Genomic DNA, 27600 nt, shown 5'->3' with positions numbered 1-27600 from the left:
GAAGCAGACGCGTTCTACATTCATTTTAAACTTTTGTGTTAATCATATAAATTGTCAGATAAACCAGATTATCTGTCATCCTAATATAGAAAATAAAAGCCTGCTCTTGTGAGGAGTGAGCTTCTTAGATCAGGTGGACACTTGAGACTATGTTGGCATCTCCTGCCTGGAGGGGAGATGAGAGGGTGGAGGGGGTTAGAAGCTGGCGAAATGGACACAAAAAGAGAGAGTGGAGGGAGAGAGCGGGCTGTCTCATCAGGGGGAGAGTAACTGGGAGTGTGTAGCAAGGTGTATATAAGTTTTTGTGTGAGAGGCTGACTTGATTTGTAAACTTGCACTTAAAGCACAATAAAAATTATATATATATATTTAAAAAAACTGCTCTTATTTGGCAACAAGGTTTTATCATTTTGAACTAGAAGTAGCCTCCTATAGGCAACTGATTCCACTATGGATTATTGCCAGAGATCCTGACCTTTTAGTTGGTTTATAGTTAATGATGCTACAGCCAAGTTATTGTTATTTAGCAAAAATTTTGCCACCTGTTTCTCCTACAGGGTATGGTAAGAAGTCTTATTTCACAAAGAGATTTTCTGAGGATATCTTAGTAAAAAAAAGATGTTTTAGAAAGTATTTGTTCATATCTGCTTTAAAATATTTCATAAAATTTGGGGGCCTTGATTAGGAACTTAATGTGTAGTTGTGTAGTTCAAAAGGAGAACCATAGAGAATGATGACTCTGCTGCCCTGGTCCGTCTCCTCCTATCTTCGTTAAGCTCTTCAAAAACGTCCTGTGACCAGGTCAATCTTACGCTCTAGTTTGTATGACTGTCAAAGTCTAAGGCTCTGTATCCAATACTTAATGCAGAAGAGCTGCCCTCAGTGCCGACATATCAAAGTCTGGCTGAGATACAACGCACAGCCGAAAGGGACAGCCAGTGAACGGTCAGCACGCAGTCTGTTCTGACTTGCAAAGAACACGGCAGCAGTCACAGTCACGAAGAACAGGGCGAAGGTGAGGGATGGACTTGCGCGGCATCTCCTTAATACGTTAATATCAAGGGTGTGCCATGTGGTTTTCCCTTTGATTTTTAGTAATTTCTAAAATATTAGGATATTAAAGGAAACAAGAAAGAAAAAGTTACACTCCTAATATCTTCAACCTATAATATAATTGTTTCCTTCTAGTCCTTTTCCAGATGAAATACATACTGTTAAGAAATTCTAAATATAACATACATACTGTTTGGTATTCCATTTTTTCATTTAAATATGCCATAAATTCTGTCCACATTGTCCTAGTAATTGTCACGTTGTTGTTAGGTGCCATGGAGTCAACTTCGACTCACAGTGATCCCATGTGACAGAGCAGAACTGCCCCATGGGCGCTCTAGGCTCTGATCTGTAGGGGCGCAGACTGCCAGGCCCTTCCCCCGCAGAGCCACTGGGGGCGTCTGAACCACCAGCCTTTCATTCCCTGAGCAGTTGACTATTTAGTTTACTTTCCATATTTCTGTATTGAAGATAACAAAATTAACACCACTGTATATCAAACTTAAAAGTCTGGTTGAAATAAAGACTATTAATGGAGAGTTTAGTCAGCAACATTCATACAACAAATTGCCTAACGGCAGTTTCCTAAGCAACTACTATGTACTGACTGGCCAACGAGCTTTAAAGATGGACTCTTAACCACAACATAATCCTTTCTGGAATAAAACCAAAAACCAAACCCACAGCCATCAAGGTGATTCCAACTCACAGCAGCCATACAGGACAGAGCAGAACTGCCCCACAGGGTTTCCAAGGAGCACCTGGTGAATCTGAACTGCCGACCTTTCGGTTAGCAGCCATAGCTCTTAACCACTACGCCACCAGGGTTAGCAGGATATAAATAAGCACACAAACAAGTAAATTAAATCAAATACTATATAATAAGAAAAAAGACCTGACTCCCCAGCACCTATAAAATCCAAATAAATTCCTATGTACGCTGGCATACAAATTCCTACATGACCTGTCTATGGCCTTTTTCTCCTAGTTCATCTCAACCTCAAACTTCACACAACGACAAATCTCAACTTCTTCTAACATCCTCTTCTACTCACTCAGCAAACACACAGATACACAAGCCTTTGATCATTTTTTCCCCTCTGTAATGCCTTCTCTTTTTGCTTTTCTTATCTAACACCAAAAAACCAAACCAAACCCATTGCCATTGAGTTGATTCCGACTCACAGAGACCCTATAGGACAGAGTAGAACTGCCCCATAGGGTTTCCAAGGAGTGCCTGGCCGACTCGAACTGCCGACCTTTTGGTTAACAGCCATAGCTCTTAACCACTATGTAACCAGGGTTTCCCATCTGTCTAAAGACCAATGAATTCTTTAAAACTAAACTCAGATACCAACTGTTATGCCTCAACTTCCATGTCCCCGCCCCCCCGCCCTTAGCATATGGTATAATTCTCTCTTTACACTGTTGTTCCCATCCACAAAACTGTGAGCTCCTTGACAGGGACTATGTCTTGTTCATCTTTGTATCCTCAGGACCTAGGACAGTGCCTTATACTTAGCAATACTTGACATCTGTTGAATGAATGACTACCTTAACACTACTTAAGAACTGAACACATTAAAGAACTGAATTACCATCAGATTTTGCTTAAATGTATGTTTCAAGTTGAGCGAAGAATATCTACAGCTAACTTGTACAGTGAAACAGACAGCTGTTCTACCTCTGAGACCATAAAGACTTGATGCTTATTTAAAAAAAAAAAAAAAAAGACAATGCTTGTAACTCTACAAAGGGTAGAACTTTCTGTTTGGAGTAAAACTATCATGTACTCAGTTTTTGCTGATGGAATTTCTGATGTTTTAGGGAATCCAGAGATTCTAATAAATATACCACCTTTAACATATTAACAGTGGAACACAACAATGTATCTAAATTAATCCAAACCCAGGCCTAACCACAAGAGATTCAGGATTCAGACAAGTCTCATATGCAACTTTGTTAATATTTTAAATTATTAGTAGATGGCAATCTAAAAAAAAAAGGCATCTGAGTTAAAAAGGAGGATTTCCAGCCTTCTAAGAAAGGACAAGTGAATAAAAGATAACCCCACAGATTGTCTAGGAAATGATGATGAAACTGGTAAGACAACAGGGTGCATCAAAGAAAAGACAGCACAGAAAGTGCTAAAAAAAAGTGCCATAAACTGCTTCCACCTACAGATTCTCTCTATTCTTGAGTGATCACATTTCTAAGATCATTCCTCAGCTAACCCAAAGATATTAAGGTCTCCAAACACCCAAAGACCGCATACCAATACAATGATCTTGGCCTGTGGCTGTCTTGTGTTGATAAGCTGTACGATGGCCTCGATCCCACCTGCTACCTCTTCTGCCGTATTTTCATGGTTGTTTGTTCCTACCCAGACAACAATGACCTGTAGTTGAGAGAAGAAAAGAAGGGGAAAAAGGATCAATACTAAGGAATAACAGAATGTCCAATATTTAGATGAAAATCTTAAAATCAAATATAAAAGGAGGATAGATGAACTTCTTAAATGGCTTTGGAGAACTCCAACTGGATAGCCATCTTAAAACATTGATCTATATTTCACATCATATATCAGGACAAATTCCAAATGGACTGAACATTCAAGTGGCAAAATCGTACCAGAAGGAAACAAAGAATTATTTATCATTGTGGAGTTGGAACTAAACTTCTCAAAATCCAATAGCTATACAGAAAAGACTAATAAGTGCAACTGTATAAAAATATAATCTGCATATTAAAAAAAATTATAGCGAAGTGAAATCTAAGCAACCTGGGGAAAACTATTTGCAACTCACATCACAGAAAGACTTAGTCTCCCTGACTAGAAGTATCTTCTAGAAAAAGAAAGAAAAATACCCGAAGGAGTAGAATGGGTGTAAATACACAGCTGCACTAAAGGAAAAGAGTTATTGGGGTGGAGGGTGGATACGGTTTTAAAGAGCTTTTCTCTTTAAAAAAAAAAAAAAAATCATTTTAAAAGGTGGCTGTCACTTAGAGACATGTATCTCATAAGGTGACTCAACAAAGTAAATCTTTACTCTCTCCCAAAAGAGAGGCACATGGATGCATTTTTCTATTAGAAGGGCAAACAAAATGCTTTCAGCTAACACAACTTTTATTAGTTGCTCAGCTTTGTTTTATCTTTGGCTGAGGTTGAAAAAAAATTATATGCTGTGTCCCAACTCCAGACATTTACAACGTGATAAGGTACTGGGTGGGTGTCATGGTGAATATTTGTTCACATCTGCTTCAAATCTTCTTCAGAAAAACTTGGAGGCCTTGATTACCAATTTGCTTATATGGTTAAATAGATTCAAAATCACTTACTGAAGTTAATAATGGCCCTGCTCCCATGGCCCATCTCTGAGCAGTTTCCCCCCATACTGTCCCCTGGCCCACGCATTCCCCTCATTAGCATCAAATCTCTGTCTATAACTGAAAAAGATAATTACAACAACTACAAATACAAGCTAGGCAAACGATACGCTGATTTCTTAAATGAATATGTATTTTGCCATGCTCTTAAACAACAATATCATTTCCCTTAAACAGACATGAAGCAAACAAGAATAGTGACAGAGTGCTTTAAGGAAGCAATGTTTTTTACTGCCAATTTCAGACAACTTAAATACTTGAAGAAGCCTCAATATTAGTGGTAATTATTTCTTATAAAAATAAATTTCATTTTACCTTAGGTTTAATGTTCTCCAGTTCTCCATTTTTTAGTCTCCACAAAACATGTCTTGTTGTATCTCCTCCAATTCCAAAATTCAGTGCATGAAGAGGGGAAAAAAGTTCTCGCCATATCTAAAAAGAGAACATGATTTATTTAAGCCAAAATTAGTGGGAAATAAAATCCTTCCACTGCAATGTGTTGTGTGGCATCTGAAATAAACTTCCATTTTCTGTATTCAAACCTAACACTTCGAGTGCTGTGCCATTCACTGCTTAAGGGGCTTTGAAGATGGCATCATATAACTGAGTTCTTAAGGAAGCATGAGGACTCTGAGTCACAACTCAACCTGATGCTCCTAAAGAGGTACCCACATTTATATTTAAGCTGGCACCTCAATAAATTCTCCTTTCTCTTTATTCAACCGGAAACCCTGGTGGCATAGTGGTTAAGTGCTGTGGCTGCTAACCAAAAAGTCGGCAGTTCTAATCCACCAGGCACTCCTTGGAAACTCTATGCGGCAGTTCTACTCTGTTCTGTAGGGTCGCTATGAGTCGGAACTGACTCTACGGCAATGGGTTTGGTTTTGGTTTGGCTTTATTCAACCATTTAAAGAAACAGGATGAACTAGAAACATGAGATGCAGGTATTTAGAGTTCTAGAGCCAAAAAGGAGTAAAGGTACCTTTTCTTTTAAATTTCCCTTGCAAGAATGCCAAACCAAAATTGGAAGAGCTTATCACAAAAATACATAAGAAAATGGTAAAATGCAAATAATAAGAATTAAAAATCATGATTAGGACAAATATAAATATCACGCAAATAAGAGAGTTCAGTTGTAAACAAGGCTAATTTTTTTCCCTCATCATGCTTAGTGGCAAAAAGAATCCCATTAGGTAGGTCTGGCTTCTCTCTACTCTCAAGTAGAGCTTTCTAAGAGTCACGAAGAAGTCTACAGGTTCAGCTCAGCATGATCATCTGCTACTTGCTCGCCAAGGGCCCCCAGCACCCCGTCTACCTTTACCTCGTATTGCTGCATCAACTGCACCATGGAGTCTCCTACAAACAGCACGTCAGGCTCCTTGTCTTTACAGTCCAGGACAAATCTGTTATGCTGGTTTGGGGAAGAAAGGCAAATTAGAAACTGGCATTTCTTCCCCTGTGAGATTTCCTGGCCTAGAAAGAACAGTTGTCCAACGAGTTACTCTGTTGTCAATCTTTTAAAAAACATTTTTGTTGTTATGTTGTTGTTCTGCCCCTAAAGCTCATTCCTTTGGATCTGCAATTAATTGCTGGTACCTTCTTCGCACCCTTCCCCTACTGATCATTCTAATATACTCAAGAAAGCCAGAATTCTACTGAAATCAGAATAGAAAAATAAACGTTTAACATTTTTTTTAAAGTTTAGCTTTTCCCCAAACTTTCATTATCAAACTTTCGATAAGTTGAAAGAATAATACCATGAACACCCGTAAACTCACCACTATATTCAACAAGTAATAACATTTTTCCATATTTGTTTTCTCTCTGTGTGTGTTTGTACGTGTGTCTGTGTTTACTGAACCATCTGAAGTAAGTTGAAGACATCGATTCTTCATCCCTAAATATTTAAGCACGCATCTGCTAAGAGTACGGCCATTTTATAAAACCACAAAACGATTACTGTACCTAAACAATCCTATTAACAACTAATATTCAGTCCAGATTCAATTTTTTCCAATTGTCCCAAGAGATGAACAAAGAACTACAGCTATTTTTTAACTAAGAGCCAATCAAGATTCATGTATTTTATTGGGACCTTTTTCATATGGGCTTTGAAAATGTCTATTAACCTCCAGATGTTGAGACAATGGCAAACAAAGACTCAACCTTTCTCAGACTAACCCAAGAGCATAAGCAGTGGAGACCTAAGTCCTGTTATACCTTGCTCTGCTCAAAAGGTACAAGGCAGTTCTTCTATCCTTTACAGATACAATTTTTATGGATTTTACCCGTCAGCACCCGAGGACAGAAATTTTTGTCCTTGTAACGAATATACAGGATGCCGCAGGCACCAGGTTTCTAATCTGGTCCCAGGGAAATGTCTGAATGCAGATTCCTTTTCTCAAACGCTACATTGAACTAGGCTCCCCCAGGAATCAGGGCAGAGTTGCTATTTACAGATTCTTGCTGATAATGCCCATGCCGGTGACACTGTGGTGAGACCGGGATATTCATCCACTACAGGTGAACACAGGCCCTGCGTGGCGCAAACTGTTTGCACTCCACCACTAACCCAGAGGTCCTCGTGGTGCGTGGTCAAAGCGCTCAGATGGTAATCGAAAGGTCGGAGGTTGGAAGCCAGCAGCCGCTGCGTGAGAGAAGGATGTGGCAGTCTGCTCCCTTAGAGATTTACAGCCTTGGGAACCCTACAGGCTCGCTACGAGTTGGAGTCGACTTGACGGCAGTGGGTCACTAACGTAAAGGTTGATAGTTCAAACCCACCAGGCAGCGTCGCAGAAGAACGGCCTGATGATCTGCTTCCACAGAGGTTACAGTCGAGAAAACCTGATGAAGCAGTTCTACTGTCACACAGGGCTGCCAGGAGTCGGAGCAGACTTTGCTGCACGCGACACCTAGGTGTAAGGCAGGCCCTGGGTGGCGCAAATGGTTTGCACTCAACTACTAACCTAGAGAAGAAAGGCCTGGAGATCTGCTTCTGTAAAGATTACAGCCAAGAAAATCCTATGGAGCAGTTCTGCTCTATCACACGTGGGACTGCCAATGAGTCAGAACTGATTTGACGTCAGAGGGGTTTTTTTGTTTGTTTATAGGTGAAGGATGAGTTGCTGGGTGGCACAAACAGTGAAGTGAGTAGCGACTAACCAAAACGTGGTAGTTAAAACCCACCTATAGGTGCTTGGAGCCCTACTGGTACAGTGGTTAAGCGGTCAGCTGCTAACCAAAAGAGTGGCATTTGAATTCACCAGCTGCTCCTTGGAAACTCTGTGGGGCAGTTCTACTCTGTCCTATAGGGTTATTATGACTTGGAATTGACTCCACAGCAATGGGTTTGGTATTTTGATATAGGTGCCTTGGAAGAAAGTCCTGGTGATCTGCTTCTGATAAGATCACACCTATGAAAGCCTGAAGGAGAGCAGTTCTATTCTGCAGCACATACGGCTGCCATTCATTGGAAATACTCGATGGCAAGTGGTTTAGTATAGGTGGAAGTAGTGTCCCTGGGTGGTGCAAGCAGTTAGTACGCCTGGCTGCTAAATGAATAATTGGAGGTTCAAGCCCAACCACAGACAATTCAGAAGAATTGATCTACTTTTAAATAATCAGCCACTGAGAATCGTATGACAAGGTCAACAAGCAAAAATCAGACGATCTTCTATGTAACAGCAATGAAAAATCTGAAAGCACAATTAAGGAAATGATTCCATTTAAAATAGTACCTAAGAGAATAAAATGCCTAGGAATAAATCTAAACAGGAATGTGAAAGATTTACACAACGAAAATTATAAAACACTGCTGGAAGAAATTAAAAATCAAACCAAACCGTCTTAAACGCTAGCAAGCAGCCATCTAAGATGCATCATCGAGTCTCAACCCACCTGGATCAAAGGAGAATGAAGAACACCAAGGACACAAGGTGATTACGAGCCCAAGAAACAGAAAGGGCCACATGAACCAGTGACTACATCATCCTGAGACCAGAAGAACCAGATGGTGCCCTGCCACAACCGATGACTGCCCTGACAGGGAACACAACAGAGAACCCCTGAGGGAGCAGGAGAGCAGTGGGATCCAGGCCCCAAATTCTCAGAAGACCAGACTTAATGGTCTGACTGAGACTGGAAGGACCCCGGTGGTCATGGCCCCCAGACCTTCTGTTGGCCCAGGACAGGAACCATTCCCAAAGCCAACTCTTCAGACATGGATTGGACTGGACAATGGGTTGGAGAGGGATGCTGGTGAGGAGTGAGCTTCTTGGATCGGGTGGACACTTGAGACTATGTTGGCATCTCCTACCTGGAGGGGAGATGAGAGGGTGGAGGGGGTTAGAAGTTGGTGAAGTGGACACGAAAAGAGAGAGTGGAGGGAGAGAGCGGGCTGTTTCATTAGGGGGAGAGTAATTGGGAGTGTGTAGCAAGGTGTATACAGGTTTTTGTGTGAGAGACTGACTTGATTTATAAACTTTCACTTAAAGCACAATAAAAATTATTTAAAAAAAAAAATCAAACCAAACCCTTTGTGGTTGAGCCAATTCCAACTCACAGTGACCCTACAGAGACCCTGTAGCAACCCTATAGAGATTAAAGAAGGCTTAAATAAATGAAAAGATGTTCCATGTTCATGGACTGGAACACTTAATACTGTTGAGATGTAATACTACCCAAAGCTATGTACAGATTCAACGCAATCCTGATCAAAATTCCAACAGCTTTCTTTACCAAAATGGAAAAACCAATCCTCAATGTTATATGCAATGGCAAGAGGCCCTGAATAGCTTAAGCCATGTTGAAAGAGAAGAACAAAGTAGGAATCACATTTCTTAATTTTAAAACACATTATACATCCACAGTAATCAAAACAGCCTGGTACTGGTATAACAACAGACACATATCAACGGAATAGAACTGAGAGTCTAGAAATAAACCCACACATCTATGATCAACTGATTTTTGTCAAGGGTGTTAAGTCCTTTCAATGAGGAAGGAAGAGTCTCTTCAATAAATGCTGCTGGAAAAATTGGATTTCCACATGCAGAAAAATGAAGCAGGATCCATGTTTCACATCATACACAAAAACTTGTCAAAATGGATTAAAGACCTAAATGTGAAAACTAAAACCATTAAATTCTTAGAAGAAAATGTAGTGGCAACACTGAAAGGCCTAGCTTTTAACAATGGATTATGTAATATAAAAACAAAAGCACGAACAGCGAAAGACAAAAGAAGTAAATGGGACCTAATAAAAATCAAAAACTTGTGTTCATCAAGACTGTACCAAGAAAGTAAAAAGACAAGCTACCAACTGGGAGAATATCTTTGAAAACAATATAACCAATAAGAGTCTAACACATATAAAAATTCGACAACAAGAGGACAAATAACTCAATCGTGAAATGGGCAAAAACCTTGAACAGACATTACACCAAAGAGGACATTCAAATGGTCACCAAACACATGAAAAGATGCTCAACATAGTTTGCCAGTTAGCTATCAGAGAAGTAAATCAAAACCACAATGAGATACCATTTCACTCACTAGGATGGCTAAGACAAAGAAAACAAAAACAGAAAATAACAAACATTGGTGAGGATGTGAGGAAATCGGAGCCCTTATCCATTGCTGGTGGCAATGCAAAATGGTACATCCATTGTGGAAAACAGTGTGGCAGTTCCTGAAAAAACTAAAAATAGAACTACCGTATGAGCCAGCAATTCCACTGCCAGCTGTGTACCCAAAAGACTTGAAAGCAGAGACTCAAACAGATATTTGTACACCAATGTTCACTGCAGCACTATTCACAACAGCTGAAAAGATGCAAACAACCTAAAAGCCCACCCACAGACGAATGGATAAACAAAATATGGTATATACATACAATGGAATACTACTCAGCCAGTTAAGAGAAATACATACTACAATACGGATGGAACCTGAAAACAGTACGCTGAGTGAAAAAAGTCAATCACAAAAGGTCAACCATTATATGACCTCACATAAACAGACAAAAACAGGCTAATATATACAGACCAAAGTTTACTACTGGTTACCAAGGGCAAGAGCGAGCAGGAAAGGGGAGTTATTGCTTATGGAATATTGAGTTTCAGTTTACGGTGATGAAAATCATATTAAGGGTAGGGTTGCACAGCCGATTAATGTAATTGCTGTCAATTAGCTGTACAGCGTAAAACGCTGAAATGGGAAAAGTTGTATCATAGATACAATTACAACAACAACCATGAAAAAAAGAGCTGCGACTGAGGCTGCTTATGTACAACCAAATATCTCATGGAATTTGGTTTCTTGGTTTGGAGGTTTAGGATCATGGTTTCATGGGACATCCCACTTAAATGGCCTAATACCGTGTTTAGTGCTACTGTTCTACCTCCTAGTTCACCGTGTAGTGCCTGGGGTCTTAAAAGTTTGCAAGTGACCATCCAAGGTACAATTGGTCTCTCTATTCACACGGAGCAACAGAGAAGGAGGAGAAGCAGGAATAGGAGGAAATGGAATGTGTGGCTAACTGCCTCCATGAACAACTGCCCCCTCTGCCAAGAGACCAGGAGAACTGGATGGTGCCTGGCTAGCATTACTGAACATTTTAATCCAAGATTCTATAGAAGAATTTTGATCAAAGGGGGAAAAATGTAGGACAGAATTTCTAATTCTCATAGAATCCAGACTTTCTGGAGCTATGGAGGCTGGACGAAGCCCCGAACTACTGCCCCAGGATAATCTTTCAACCTTAAAGCCAAAATATCCCCTGAAGTTTTCTTAAAACTAAACAGTCGTTCAGCTTAACTAGTAAAGAATGTCTGCCTTGACCAGTTACCACCACCGACTGCTCTGACAGGGAACACAACGGAGAGTCCCTGATGGAGCAGGAGAGAAGTCGGGTGCAGAACTCAAATTCTAGTAAAAAGACCAGACTTAATGGTCTGATTGAGGCTGGAGGAGCCCCAGAAGACATGGCCCCCAGACTCTTTGTTAACCCAGAACTAAAACCATTCCTGAAGCCAAATCTTCAGACAAAGAATAGACCGGACTATAAGACATAAAATGATACTCACGAAGAGTATGCTTCTTGGTTTAAGCAGATACACGAGACTAAATGGGAAGCTCCTCTCCGGAGGCGGGATGAGAAGGCACAAAGGGACAGGGGCTGGCTGAATGGACATGAGAAATGTGGGGTGGAAAGGAGGAAGGTGTGGTCACATTACAGGGATAGCAACTATGGTCACAAAACAACAGGTGTATAAATTTTTGCATGAGAAACTAACTTGAGCTGTAAACTTCCACCTAAAGCACAATTAAAAAGGAAAAAGTCTGCCTTGATCGTTGTGCTCTTTTAAGACCTATATGGGATCAAACTGACAAAAACAACTCAAAAGATCAGATAGGAAACTTAGGGAGCAGTGGCTTTCTTAATGGGGGAGGAACAACCCGGAAGAGAAGGGTGAGGATGTTTGCACAATTTGTCACTGAATTGTACATACATAAATTGTTGAATTTGGTGTTATGTTCTGTGTGTACATTCTCAACAACAAAAATACATTATAAAAAAAGAAAAAGAAAACCCTACAGAATACAGAATTGACTCAATGGTAAACGGTAACAGGTGAAAGTATAAAGTGACAAAGGTATGTTCGGAAATGATCTGCCAGTTTATCACCACTGTTCCTCTCTTAATGTGGGAAGATTAGGGATACCTTTTTCTTTTTTCTTGCTTCCATGCTTTGTGTAAATTATTTTTTTAATTACTATTGTTTCAGTAAGTATTTTTAAAACAAAGGGGTAAGATGAACAAGAATAAAACTTTAGCTAGTGAACAGGTGCTTTTCCATGTCATGTCAACTCTCCAGGGTATACTGTAGTATCAACTGTTTCTCAGCACGGATAAAAGAGCTCACGTTTATCTGATGTCACAGAGTTTAAGCGCTGCTATTCTGAAGAGTCTAATACTTTACATTTTCTTTTAAAGTATAAAAGCAATACAATCACATTGCAGTAAGTATGGAAAAACAGAAAAGACAAAAACAAAACACCTATAACCACCTTAACCCAGTAACTATCATGATTTTTGCATATTTTCTTCCCCCTGCCACAAACCGCCTCCCCCCCGCCCGCCAGGACAGAAAAAGCTACGTTCAAATTCTAATTTGTCTCCTTACTAGTCCAGTGACCTTAAGAAGGTATAAAATCTAAGTCTTGGGAAATACATAATCGGAGCCTTGGTTTTCTCATCTGTTAGCAACTCTGTTTTGGAGTTGTTGTGGAGACTAGAGTTCTATGAAAAGGGTTTAGCGACTGCCTGGCACACAGCAGGTACGTAATGGCAGTCATTATGTCTGCATCTAACTGAGGTCCCTGGGTGGTGCTAACAGCTTGTGCTCGACTACTAATCAAAAGATTGGCAGCTGGAATTCACCCAGAAGCACCACAGGAGAAAGGCCTGGCAATCTGCTTCCGTAAAGCTTAACGCCACAAACACCCTATGGAGTAGTTCTACTCCGTCATCTATGGGGTTGTCATGAGTTGGAATCGACTCAAAAGCAACAAAGAAAAAAAAAAAAAAACAGCAACAGGTAACATTATACGGAAAGCATTTTTCCTTGTACTTACACAAATTACATAACCATAAAACTTAAAGGCCACATAATATTCTACTGAATGCATCCACTGATACTTTTTTTTAAAAGCTCTTCTTCCTATTGGTGGACTTGCCAGGAGCCTCCTGCTTGTTTTTGTTCCTAAAATAATATGGTGATCAAGAGATTTATCCATATTTCATTTTTCATATGCTGGGAATTCTTAGGTCAAAGTAATTAACACTTTCATGGATCTTGGACATATCTCCGAATTCTTAACACATAAGTTACAGACCACTGACTCCACCAATGTACTCGAACAAGTTTCACTGAACTTGTACCTGCGCTGGGTAACAACATTTCTCTCCCTTCCTCCTTTCTCTTCCCATTGTTTTAATTTGTACTTTTTGGAAACAAAAAGTTAAACATCTCCAGTCCTGTTTCTTTATTTGTTGTATATTGTTTTGAAACTGTCCATTGGAGACATTTGGCTACCAATTATATATAACCAAAAATCAACATTGTTATCTGTTAAATGTATTGAAAATATTTTCCTTTAGTATGTGGCTGAACCTTCATCTTCTGGCTAATACGTTTTGTTCTAACTTGTATTAAATTTGTCTACATCACCTTTTTTATTAAAAAAAACTTTCTACGGAATATATCATATACACACAAAAGTAGAGAGAATAACACAATGAACCTCCATGTATCCAACACCAGCTACAGCAATCCTTTAACTTACGGACATCATTGTTTGAGTCATACCCCAGGTGCTTGCCCCACACCACTGCCAGGTTATTCTGAAGCAAACCGAAGACACGTCATTTCATCCATAAATATTTCAGTATGTAAATCTTAAAATACTAAAAAATATATATAACCACATACCAATTTCACACACACACACAAGAAAAAAACCCAGTAATTCTTTAACAGCAACAAAGAACCAGTGTTAAAATTCCATTATCTCAAAAAATAATTTTTTTTTTTAAATCAAGGTCCAAACAATTTGTTACTTAAATCCCTTTTAATAACTAGGTTCCCTCTCCCACTCTTTCCAAATTTATTATTTTTTTCAAAAGAATGATTGTTTGACTTACAGAATCTCCCACCTTCTGGATTTCACTGAATGAACTCCTCAGGTGGTGGTGAACATGTTTATCTGACCGTTATTGTTTCCTGAAAACTTGTTAAGTCTAGATATTGTAGTCTGGTCTTTTGGCAATATTTCATAGGTAGTACTGAGAATTGCCACAATAATGGTTTTAATCATGGCTGTTTTATAATGTATACTCCCTCCCCCCACTTTTTATTTAGAAACAATTTTAGATCTACAAAAAATGGCAAAGACAGTACCATGTATTCTCATATAACCTTCACCCAGCTTCCTCCAATAGGTTACTATCTTACATGTTACATTTACCAAAACTAAGAAATTAACATCGGTAAATACTATTAACTACACTAATGTCCTTTTCTGTTCCCAGAGCCAATCTAAGACACCAGGTTGCATTTGGTTATTATCCTCCATGTAACAAGCCCTGGTGGAGCAGGGGTTACACTTTCAGCAGCTAAATGAAAAGTCAGTGGTCTGAACCTACCAGCTGCTCCAAAAAGAAAGATGTGGAAGTTGGCCTCTATAAAGATTACAGCTTTGGTTAACTAGTAAAAAATGTCTGCCTGGAGCAGTATGCTCTTTTAAGATCTATATGGGATCAAACTGACAACAGCAACTCGAAAGATTACATAGAAACCTTAGAGGGTGGTGAATTTATGTTAACGGAGAAGGAAAAATTCAGAAAAAGAGGGTAAGAATGGTAGCACGACTCGAAGAATATAATCCGTGTCACTAAATGGTAGATGAAGAACTGGTGAACTAGTCAATGTTTCGCTACGCATATTCTCAACAACAACAACAAAGACGACGACAGCCTTGGAAACCTTATGGGGCCATTCTGTTGTTAGGTGCTGCCAAGTCAGTTCCCACTCAAAACCACCTCATGTACAACAGAAAGAAACCCTGCCCAGTCCTGTGCCATCCTCACAATCGTTGCTACATTTAAGCCTATTGTTCCAGCCACTGTGTCAATCCATCTTTTTGGGGGTCTTCCTCTTTTTCACTGACCCTCTACTTTACCAAGCATGATGTCCTTCTCCAGGGACTGGTCCCTCTTGATAACATGTCCACAGTACGTAAGATAAGGTCTCGCCATTCTTGCTTCTAAGGAGCATTCTGGCTGTACTTCTTCCAAGACAGACTTGTTCGTTCTTCTGGCAGTTCATGGTATTCAAAATTCTTCACCAACACAATAATTCAAAGGCAATTCTTATTCAGTCTTCCTTATTAACTGTCCAGCTTTCGCATGCATATGAGGCAACTGAAAATACCATTCCTTGGGTCAGGCACACCTTAGTTCTCAAAGTGACAATATTGCTTTTCAACACTTTAAAGAGATCTTTTGCAGCAGATATGCCCAATGAAATATATCATTTGATTTCATGACTGCTGCTTCCATGGGCATTGATTGTAGATTGAAGTAAAGTGAAATCCTTGAAAACTTCAACACTTTTTACATTTATCATGATGTTGCTTACTGATCCAGTTGTGAGGACTTTTGTTTTCTTTATGTTGAGGTGTAATCTATACTGAAGGCTGCAGTCTTTCATCTTCAACAGTAAGTGCTTCAAGTCCTCTCTGCTTTCGGTAAGCAAGGTTGTGTCATTTGCATATCACAGGTTGTTAATGAGTCTTGCTCCAATCCTGATGCCCTGTTCTTCATACAGTCCAGCTTCTCAGATTATTTGCTCAGCATACAGATTGAATAAGTATGGTGAAAGGATATAATCCTGATGCACACCTTTTCTGATTTTAAACCACACAGCATCCTGTTCTGTTTGAACGACTGCCTCTTGCTCTATGTACAGGTTCTGCGTGACCAGGATTAAGTGTTATACGGAATTCCCATTCTTCACACAATGTTATCTATAATTTGTTATGATCCACACAGAATGCCTTTGTGTAGTCAATAAAACACAGGTAAACATCTTTAAGGTATTCTCTGCTTTCAGCCAAGATCCATCTGACACCAGCAGTGATATTCCTCGTTCCACACCCACTTTTGAATGATCTTCAGGAAAATTTTGTGTGTGATATTAATGATATTGTTCAAAAATTTCCACATTCTGTTGGATCACCTTTCTTTTACATAGACACAAATACATATCTCTTCCAGTCAGCTGGCCAGGCAGCTGTCTTCCAAATTTCTTGGCATAGACAAGTGAGTGCTCCCAGTGTTCCGCCCATTTGTTGAAATATCTTGACTGGTGTTCTGTCAATTCCCGGAGCCTTGTTTTTTGCCAATGCCTCCAGTGCAGCTTGGACACCTTCCTTCGGTACTATCAGTTCCACTACCTTCTGAAATGGCTGAATGTCAACCAATTCTTTTTTTTTTTTTGTCTGAAATATTTGAATTTTTTTTCTTTTTAAATTATTTTTTATTGTTGTAAATATGTCTATATATGCTTTATATATATATACATACATATAACACAGCATTTGCCAATTCAATATTTTTCAGGTGTACACCTTAGTGAAATCAATTACATCAATCATGCTGCACAAACATTACCCTTAATCAATACGAAATTTCCCATCACTATAAGAAGAAACTCACTGTTTCTCCAACAATGGCTCCCCTTCTCCCCCTCCCTCCTGCCACTGGTGACCACTAACAAACTTTGGTCTATATACACCTGCCTATTGTTGTAATTTAACATAAGCGAGATCTTACAGTATTTGTCTTTTTGTTATTGATTTATTTCACTCAGCATAATATCCTCTAGGTTCATTCATGTTGTAGCTTGTATCAGGGCTTCATTTCTCTTTACAGCTGAGTAGTATTCCATCGTATGCATGTACCACATTTTGTTTGTCCATTCATTCATTTATAGACATTTCAGTTGTTTCAAGCTTTCAGCTATTGTGAATAGTACTGCAATGAGCACTGGTGTACCTGTGTCTTTTTGCGTTGCTGCTTTCAAGTCCCTTGCATATATATCTAGGAGTGGAATTGCTTGGTCATATGGTAGTTTTGTGATTAATTTGTTGTTGTTCTTGTTGTTAGGTGTCATCGAGTTAGTTCTGACTCATAGTGACCCTATGTACAACAATACCGAACACTGCCTTGTCCCACGTCATCCTCACAATCATTGTTATGTTTGAGCACATTGTTACTGCCACTGTATCTATCCATCTTGTTGAGGGTCTTCCTTTTTTTTAGTGACCTTCTACTTTACAAAGCATGATGTCCTTCTCCAGGGACTGGTCCCTCATGATAACATGTCCAAAGTATTTGAGATGAAGTCTCGCCATCCATGCTTGTAAGGAGCATTCTTGTACTTATTCCAAGACAGATTTGCTCTTTCTTCAAAGAGTTCATAGTTTTTGCCAAAACCATAATCCAAACGCATTAATTCTTTGTTCTTTCTTATACACTGTCCAGCTTTCACATGCATATGAGGCAATTGAGAACACCATGGCTTGGGTCAGGAACACCTTATTCCTTAAAGTGACATCATCTTTGCTTTTTAACACTTTAAAGAGATCTTTTGCAGTAGATTTGCACAGTGCAATTCTTCCTTTGATTTTTTTTTTAATAATTTTTATTGTGCTTTAAGTGAAAGTTCACAAATCAAATCAGTCTGTCACATATAAGCTTATATACACCTTACTCCATACCCAACACTTACTCTCCCCCTAATGAGTCAGCCCGCTCCCTCCTTCCAGTCTCTCCTTTCGTGACGGTTTTGTCAGTTTCTAACCCTCTCTACCCTCCCATCTCCCTTCCAGACAGGAAATGCCAACACAGTCTCAAGTGTCCACCTAATATAAGTAGCTCACTCTTCATCAGCATCTCTCTCCAACCCATTGTCCAGTCCCTTCCATGTCTGATGAGTTGTCCTCGGGAATGGCTCCTGTCCTGGGCCAACAAAAGGTTTGGGGACCATGACTGCCGGGATTCTTCTAGTCTCAGTCAGACCATTAAGTCTGGTCTTTTTATGAGAATTTGGGGTCTGCATCCCACTATTCTCCTGCTCCCTCAGGGGTTCTCTGTTGTACTCCCTGTCAGGGTAGTCATTGGTTGTGGCTCGGCACCATCTAGTTCTTCTGGTCTCAGGATGATGTAAGTCTCTGGTTCATGTGGCCCTTTCTGTTTCTTGGGCTCCTAGTTATCGTGTGACCTTGGTGATCTTCATTCTCCTTTGATTCAGGTGGGTTGAGGCCAATTGATGCATCTTAGATCGCCGCCTGTTAGCATTTAAGACCCCAGACGCCACACTTCAAAGTGGGATGCAGAATGTTTTCATAATAGAATTATTTTGCCAATTGACTTAGAAGTCCCCTTAAGCCATAGTCCCCAAACCCCTGCCCTTGCTCTCCTGACCGTCGAAGCATTCAGTTTATCCCAGAAACTTCTTTGCTTTTGGTCCAGTCCAGTTGAGCTGACCTTCCCTGTATTGAGTATTGGCCTTCCCTTCACCTGAAGTAGTTCTTATCTACTAACTAATCAGTAAATAACCCTCTCCCACCCTCCCTCCCTCCCCGCCTCGTAACTACAAACGTATGTGTTCTTCTCAATTTACACTATTTCTCAAGATCTTATAACAGCTGTCTTATACAATATTTGTCCTTTTGCATCTGACTAATTTCACTCAGCATAATGCCTTCCAGGTTCCTCCATGTTATGAAATGTTTCACAACTTTGTCACTGTTCTTTATCAGTGCATAGTATTCCATTGTATGAATATACCATAATTTATTTAACCATTCATCCGTTGATGGACACCTTGGTTGCTTCCAGCTTTTTGCTATTGTAAACGGAGCTGCAATAAGCATGGGTGTGCATACATCTGTTCGTGTAAAGGCTCCTATTTCTCCAGGGTATTTTTCGAGGAGTAGGATTTCTGGATTGTATGGTAGTTCTACTTCTAACGTTTTAAGAAAACACCAGATAGATTTCCAAAGTGGTTGTACCATTTTACGTTCCAACCAGCAGTGTATAAGAGTTCCAATCTCTCCGCAGCCTCTCCAACATTTATTATTTTGTGTTTTTTAGGATTAATGCCAGCCTTGCTGGAGTGAGATGGAATCTCATTGTAGTTTTAATTTGCATTTCTCTAATGGCTAATGCTCGAGAGCATTTTCTCATGTATCTGCTGGCTGCCTGATTATCTTCTTTAGTGAAGTGCGTGTTCATATCCTTTGCCCACTTCTTGATTGGGTTGTTTCTCTTTTTGTGGTTGAGTTTTAACAGAATCATATTGATTTTAGAGATCAGTCGCAGGTCAGAGATGTCGATGTCATAGCTGAAAATTTTTTTCCCCATCTGTCGGTGGTCTTTTTACTCTTTTGGTGAAGTCTTTAGATGAGCATAGATGTTTGATTTTTAGGAGCTCCCAGTTATCTGGTTTCTCCTTGTCATTTTTGGTAATGTTTGGTATTCTGTTTATGCCTTGTATTAGGGCTCCTAACATTGTCCCTATTTTTTCTTCCATGATCTTTATTGTTTTAGTCTTTATGTTTAGGTCTTTGATCCACTTGGAGTTAGTTTTTGTGCATGGTGTGAGGTATGGGTCCTGTTTCATTTTTTTGCAAATGGATATCCAGCTATGCCAGCACTATTTGTTAAAAAGACTATCTTTTCCTCAATTAACTCACACTGGGCCTTTCTCAAACATCAGCTGCTAATATGTGGATGGATTTATATCTGGGTTCTCAATTCTGTTCCATTGGTCTATGTGCCTGTTGTTGTACCAGTACCAGGCTGTTTTGACTACTGTGGCTGTAGAATATGTTCTAAAATCAGGTAGAGTGAGGCCTCCCACTTTATTTTTCTTTTTCAGTAACGCTTTACTTATCCGGGGCTTCTTTCCCTTCCATATGAAGTTGGTGATTTGTTTCTCCATCACATTAAAAAATGTCATTGGAATTTGGATCGGAAGTGCATTGTATGTATAGATGGCTTTTGGTAGAAAAGACATTTTTACTATGTTAAGTCTTCCTATCCATGAGCAAGGTATGTTTTTCCACTTATGTAGGTCCCTTTTAGTTTCTTGCACTAGTACTTTGTAGTTTTCTTTGTATAGGTCTTATACATCCTTGGTAAGATTTATTCCTAAGTATTTTATCTTCTTGGGGGCTACTGTGAATGGTATTGATTTGGTTATTTCCTCTTCGACGTTCTTTTTGTTGATGTAGAGGAATCCAAGTGATTTTTGTATGTTTATCTTATAACCTGAGACTCTGCCAAACTCTTCTATTAGTTTCAGTAGTTTTCTGGAGGATTCCTTAGGGTTTTCTGTGTATAAGATTATGTCATCTAGAAATAGGGATAATTTTACTTCCTCTTTGCCAATCCGGATGCCCTTTATTTCTTTGTCTAGCCTAACTGCTCTGGCTAGAACCTCTAGCACAATGTTGAACAAGAGTGGTGATAAAGGGCATCCTTGTCTGGTTCCTGTTCTCAAGGGAAATGCTTTCAGGCTCTCTCCATTTAGAGTGATGTTGGCTGTTGGCTTTGTATAGATGCTCTTTATTATATTGAGGAATTTTCCTTCAATGCCTATTTTGCTGAGAGTTTTTATCATGAATGGGTGTTGGACTCTGTCAAATGCCTTTTCTGCATCAATTGATGGTTTTTGTCTTTTGTTTTATTTATATGGTGGATTACATTAATGGTTTATCTAATATTAAACCAGCCTTGCATACCTGGTATAAATCCCACTTGGTCGTGGTGGATTATTTTTTTTGATATGTTGTTGAATTGGCTAGAATTTTGTTGAGGATTTTTGCATCTATGTTCATGAGGGATATAGGTCTGTAATTTTCTTTTTTTGTGGTGTCTTTACCTGGTTTTGGTATCAGGGATATGGTGGCTTAGGGATATGGTGGAGTTAGGTAGTATTCCATCATTTTCTATGCTTTGAAATACCTTTAGTAGTAGTGGTGTTAACTCTTCTCTGGAAGTTTGATAGAACTCTGCAGTGAAGCCGTCCAGGCCAGGGCTTTTTTTTGTTGGGAGTTTTTTGATTACCTTTTCAATCTCTTTTTTTGTTATGGGTCTATTTAGTTGTTCTACTTCTGATTGTGTTAGTTTAGGTAGGTAGTGTTTTTCTAGGATTTCATCCATTCCTTCTAGGTTTGCAAATTTGTTAGAGTACAATTTTTCATAATAATCTGATATGATTCTTTTAATTTCATTTGGGTGTGTTGTGATATATCCCATCTTGTTTCTTATTCGGGTTGTTTCCTTTCCTGTATTTCTTTAGTCAGTCTGGCCAATGGTTTCTCAATTTTGTTAATTTTTTCAAAGAACCAGCTTTTGGTTTTGTTAATTCTTTCAATTGATTTTCTATTCTCTAATTCATTTAGTTCAGCTCTAATTTTTATTGTTTTCTTCTGGTGCCGGATGGATTCTTTTGTTGCTCGCTTTCTATTTGTTCAAGTTGTAGGGACAGTTCTCTGATTTTAGCTCTTTCTTCTCTTTGTATGTGTGCATTTATCAATATAAACTGACCTCTCAGCACTGCTTTTCCTGTGTCCCAGAGGTTTTGATAGGAAGTGTTTTCATTCTTGTTGCATTCTATGAATTTCTTTAGTCCCTCATTTATGCCTTCTATAACCCAGTCTTTTTTGAGGAGGGTATTTTATTGTTCAGTTTCCAGGTATTTGATTTCTTTCCCTGATTTTTCTGTTATTGATCTCCACTTTTATGGCCTTATGGTCTGAGAAGATGCTTTGCAATATTTCAATGTTTTGGATTCTGCAAAGGTTTGTTTTATGACCTAACACGTGGTCTATTCTAGAGAATGTTCCATGTGCGCTAGGAAAAAAAGTATACTTTGCAGCTGTTGGGTGGAGTGTTCCGTATAAGTCTATGAGGTCAAGTTGGTTGACTGTAGCAATTAGATCTTCCATGTCTCTATTGAGCTTCTTACTGGAAGTCACGTACTTCTCCAAAAGTGGTGTGTTGAAGTCTCCTACTGTAATTGTGGAGGTGTCTATCTCACTTTTCAGTTCTGTTAAAGTTTGTTTTATGTATCCTGCAGCCCTGTAACCGAGTGCATAAATATTTAATATGGTTATATCTTCCTGGTCAATTGTCCCTTTTATCATTACGTAGTGTCCTTCTTTATCCTTTGTGGTGGATTTAACTTTAAAGTCTATTTTGTCAGAAATTAATATTGCTACTCCTGCTCTTTTTTGCTTGTTGTTTGCTTGATATATATTTTTCCATCCTTTGAGTTTTAGTTTGTTTGTGTCTCTAAGTCTAAGGTGTGTCTCTTATAGGCAACATATAGAAGGATCGTGTTTCTTTATCCAGTCTGAGACTCTCTCTTTATTGATGCATTTAGTCCATTTACATTCAGTGTAATTATAGATAAGTATGTGTTTAGTGCTGTCATTTTGATGCCTTTTTGTGTGTGTTGTTGACAATTTCATTTTTCCACTTACTTTTTTGTGCTGAGATGTTTTTCTTTGTAAATTGTGTGTTCCTCATTTTCAAAGTAGTTGAATTTATGTTTGCTGAGTCGTTATGTTTTTCTTGGTTTTTATTTTGAGTTATGGAATTGTTATACCTCTTTGTGGCTACCTTAATATTTACCCCTATTTTTCTAAGTAAAAACCTAACTTGTATTGTCCTGTATCACCTTGTTTTCCTCACCATATGGCAGTTCTATGCCACCTGTATTTAGTCCCTCTTTTTGATTATTGTGATCTTTTACATATTGACTTCAATGATTCCCGGTTTTGAGCATTTTTTTCTTTTTAAAAATTAATCTTAGTTTGTTTTTGTGATTTCCCTATTTGAGTTGATATCAGGATGTTCTGTTCTGTGACCTTGTGTTGTGCTGGTATCTGATATTATTGATTTTCTGACCAAAAAATTTCCTTTAGTATTTCTTGTAGCTTTGGTTTGGTTTTTGCATATTCTCTAAGCTTGTGTTTAACTGTAAATGTTTTAATTTCACCTTCATATTTGAGAGAGAGTTTTGCTGGATATACGATCCTTGGCTGGCAGTTTTTCTCCTTCAGTGCTCCATATATGTCATCCCATCGCCTTCTTGCCTGCATGGTTTCTGCTAAGTAGTCTGAACTTATTCTTATTGATTCTCCTTTGTAGGAGACCTTCCTTTTATCCCTGGCTGCTTTTAAAATTTTCTCTTTATCTTTGGTTTTGGCAAGTTTGATGATAATACGTCTTGGTGATTTTCTTTTCGGATCAATCTTATATGTGGTTCAATGAGCATCTTGGATAGATATCCTTTCCTCTTTCACGATGTCAGGGAAGTTTTCTGCCAACAGATCTTCAACTATTCTCTCTGTATTTTCTGTTTTCCCTCCCTGTTCTGGAACTCCAGTCACACACAAGTTATTCTTCTTGATAGAGTCCCACATGATTCTTAGTATTTCTTCATTTTTTTTAATTCTTGTATCTGATTTTTTTTCAGCTATATTGGTGTCAATTCCCTTATCCTCCAGATCCCCCACTCTGCATTCCAATTGCTCGATTCTGCTCCTCTGACTTCCTATTGAGTTGTCTAATTCTGTAATTTTACTGTTAATCTTTTGAATTTCTGAATGCTGTCTCTCTATGGATTCTTGCAGCTTATTCATTTTTCCACTATGTTCTTGAATAATCTTTTTGATTTCTTCAACTGCTTTATCAGTGTGTTCCTTGGCTTTTTCTGTAGATTGCCTTATTTCATTTCTAAGGTCATCCCTGATGTCTTGAAGCATTCTGTAAATTAGTTTTTTATATTCTGCATCTGGCAATTCCAGGATTGTATCTTCATTTGGGAAAGATTTTGATTCTTTAGTTTGGGGAGTTGCAGAAGCAATCACGGTCTGCTTCTTTATGTGGTTTGATATCGACTTGTCTCCGAGCCACCTATAAGATATTGTAGTGATTTATTTTATATTGCCTCACTGAGTCTTATCTTGTTTTGTTTTCTTTCAACGTACGTAGATGGGCTACTAGAGTGCGCTGTCTTGATTGTTGTAGCCCTTGAATCACTTATGTCCTATTAACAGCTGGTTTGGGCTGTTACCAGATATATAAGCCTTAGAGTCCATTCACTATTCTTGAGTACAGTCTGATTTTGGGTCACCAAGTGTGTGGTGCAGACTGTCACCTATCCACCTAGAGGAGTAGTGGTGCTAGTTGTGTGCACCAGATTTTAGTAGCAGCAGGGGGGCCACACCCCAGGAGGGGGCAGGATGCTGACAGGCTTCCCCCAAGCGCCAGTGAGGTAGATGTGTCTCTATTCCTAAAGCACTTTGGTGGGTGGGCTCTGCAGCTGTACCTTAGGCACCCAATGCCTGTACCTCTACAGATTGGTAGGTGTCACCATCCTCAGACCCCTAAGGTAGGAGGCTAGGTGGTCTGGGGGGATCTCCAGCCCTCAGTTCCCTGTTGTGGGTCAGTGAGGGCTCTGTTTAATACGCAGAGATATCAGACCTGGGAAACTTGTCTTTCCAGTTATCTGCTAAAACAATTACAGTCAGATCCCTATCAGAATTACCTTTGCATAATAATAGCCACCTTGTTCCCTGTAGGGGTGAAAGCCCAAGACTGTGAATCTCATATGCTTGGCTGGAGCTGGTTCTGTATTTTTAGTCCAATTTCGGGAAGTCAGGGAAGGATGTTTGGTCCCTGGGTTTTTTTGCAGCTGCTTCTCTCAGGCCAGGAGAATGGGTCAGGAAAAGACCAAAAAAAAAAAAAACCACACACACACACAAACCGCAGAGCACTTCACTCTCTGGCTCAGGAAATTCCAATGTTAATGAAGCCGCCTGGGAAGGGGCGGAGAGGGATCAGATAGATAGGAGAGAGTAAAAGTAGCACCCCGGAATATAGACAAAGTTACTTATCTTGCTTGGTGAGGACTGCTTTATCTGAGATTCCCAATGGGTGTGTAGCCTGTGTGCAAAGTTGGCTGGGTCGAGATCGCCCCCGAGGGTCAGGCCCGCGTCCTGTGCTTGTGCTGTCTCAGAAGCCGTGGTCAGTTCCTCCGCTCCCAGTCCAAAGCCCAGCGCCAAGGTTCCCCGGCTGGGACGCCGCACTCCAGGCTCCAGAACCAGTCGCTGCCTCCCAGTGACTTCTCCTCCTGTCAGCCGCATTGCTGCGCTGCCTGCGTGCACTGGCTGGGCTTCCCCCAAGGTCCCTTCTGGGGGCTAGGGCTGCGTCCTGTGTTTGCGCTGCCGTCTCAGGATGCCGAGCTCAGCTCCCCTGCGCCCAGTCCAAGGCCCAGCGCCAAGGTTTTCTGACTGGGACACTGGCTCCAGGCTCTGAAAACAGTCGTCGCTTCCCTGTGGTTGCTCGTTCTCAGTCTGTGTCACTGTCAACTCTTTAGGTCTGTGTTTGATGGTCAGGGTTCGTAGATTGTCATGTATGTGATCGATTCACTTGTTTTTCCGAGTCTTTGTTGCAAGAGGGATCCGAGGTAGCTTCTACCTAGTCAGCCATCTTGGCCCTGCCTCCTCAACCAATTGTTTTTGATGCAGTGACTCTGTGTATTCCTTCCATCTTCTTTTGATGTTTCCTGTGTCATTTAATATTTTGCCCATAGAATCCTTCAACACTGCAACTTGGGGCTTGAATTTTTTCTTCAGTTCCTTCAGCTTGAGAAATGCTCAGTGAATTCTTCCCCTTTGGTTTTCTAACTCCAAGGTCTTCGTACATTTCACTGTAATACTTTGTCTTCTTGGGCTGCCCTTTGAAATCTTCTGTTCAGCTCTTTTACTTCATCATTTCTTCTATTTGCTTTAGCCACTCTACGTTCAAGAGTAAATTTCAGAGTTTCTGACATCTACTTTGGTCTTTTCTTTCTGTCTTTTTAATGACCTCCTCCTCTCTTCATGTATGATATCCTGGATGTCATCTCACAACTCATCTGGTCTTCAGTCGGTTGTGTTCAATGCGTCAAATCTATTCTTGAGATGGTCTCTAAATTCACATGGGATATACTCAAGGTTGTATTTTGGCTCTTGTAGACTCATTTTAATTTTCTTCAGCTTCTACAGTTCCACTCTGTCCTACAGGGTCTCCGTGAGTCAGAACTGATTTGATAGCAAGGGGGTTTATCCTTCATGTGACTGGACTTCTCTCCTGGAGATGCTAACAAGTATTACTTGCTCAACACTCACTATGTTAAAACCACTACAATAATTTAGGTGGATATTTTGATGCTAGACAAATACTGCTTCTCCTTAAGGTTGTGTCTACTAATTTTATCATCCATCGATGGATCTTGCCTGAAGTAATTTTTCTGTGTTCTAAACATTTTTCTTTTCCTTCTACATTTACTAAAGGAAGTTCTTCTGACATGAGTCCAAAATATAAGAATTGGTTAAGGCCAACACCACTTTAACCAAATGATCCAAGTTAATACTATCAACGAGACAAATCAACATCCTATGCCTTGTATGTGATGCAATGAGGACATATAACCTCAGCAATATTCCAGCCAAAAATGCATAATCTGAATCTTGATTATGAGGAAAAAGACAAACCCAAAGTGTTGGACATTCTACAATATAAATGGCCTATACTATTCAAAACTACCAATGTCATGAAAAGAGCTAAAAAGTGTTTCAAATTAAAGGAGAATAAAGACACATAACAACTGAATACAATGTGCGATCTTGGACTGCGAACAGAAGTGCTATAAAAGCATTATTGGGACAGGTGGAGAAATGTGAATTTGGTTTGGAGATTAGGTAACAGTACATTATTGTTAAATTTCCTGATTTTAGTAACTACACTGTAGTTATGAAGAAAACATTCTTGTTTTTAAAAACACACTGAAATATTTAAAGGTAAAGGGGCATAATGGCTGTAACTTACTCTCAAATGGTTCAGAAAAAATAAAAGCACTATGTTCGTATGTATATACCAGTTCCCATCGAGTCAATTTCGACTCATGACCCATGTGCATCAGAGTAGATCTGTGCTCCACAGGGTTTTTGTTTTAAATTAATTTTTATTGTGCTTTAAGTAAAAGTTTACAAATCAAGTCAGTCTCTCATACAAAAATTTATATACACAGTGCTATATGCTCCTAATTGCTCTCCCCTTATGAATTTATAGCACACTCCTTCCCTCTACTCTCTATTTTCATGTCCATTTGGCCAGCTTCTGGCCCCCTCTGCCCTCTCATTTCCCCTCCAGACAGGAGATGTCAACACAGTCTCACGTGTCTACTTGATCCAAGAAGCTCATTCTTCACCTGTATCATTTCCCATCCCATAGTCCAGTCCAAACCCTGTCTGAAGAGTTGGCTCTGAGAATGATTCCTGTCTTGGGCTAACAGAAGGTCTGGGGACCATGACCTCCGGGGTCCTTCTACTCTCAGTCTGACCATTAAGTCTGGTCTTTCTATGAGAATTTGGGGTCTGCATCCCACTGCTCTCCTGCTCCCTCAGGGGTTCTCTGTTGCGTTCCCTGTAAGGGCAGTCATCAGTTGTGGCTGGGCACCATCTAGTTCTTCT

General features: G+C 39.6%; 1 protein-coding gene across 1 annotated transcript in view; it reads right to left on the bottom strand.

Moving 5' to 3' along the window:
* PAFAH1B2 (platelet activating factor acetylhydrolase 1b catalytic subunit 2) overlaps window positions 1–27600 on the bottom strand; it is a 39674-nt gene that overhangs the window by 3591 nt on the left and 8483 nt on the right. The window contains exons 3-5 of the mRNA XM_049856611.1: window positions 5762–5851; window positions 4756–4872; window positions 3329–3451 (exon numbers count right to left, since the gene is read on the bottom strand). Coding sequence (XP_049712568.1) covers window positions 3329–3451; window positions 4756–4872; window positions 5762–5851 — 330 coding nt within the window. The remainder of the gene's footprint in view (window positions 1–3328; window positions 3452–4755; window positions 4873–5761; window positions 5852–27600) is intronic.

This window comes from Elephas maximus, chromosome 17, assembly GCF_024166365.1.
Source record: "Elephas maximus indicus isolate mEleMax1 chromosome 17, mEleMax1 primary haplotype, whole genome shotgun sequence".
Classification (NCBI taxonomy): Eukaryota; Metazoa; Chordata; class Mammalia; order Proboscidea; family Elephantidae; genus Elephas; species Elephas maximus.
The sequence above is the reverse complement of the archived record's forward strand: the minus strand, read 5'-3'. Positions and strand labels throughout refer to the sequence as shown.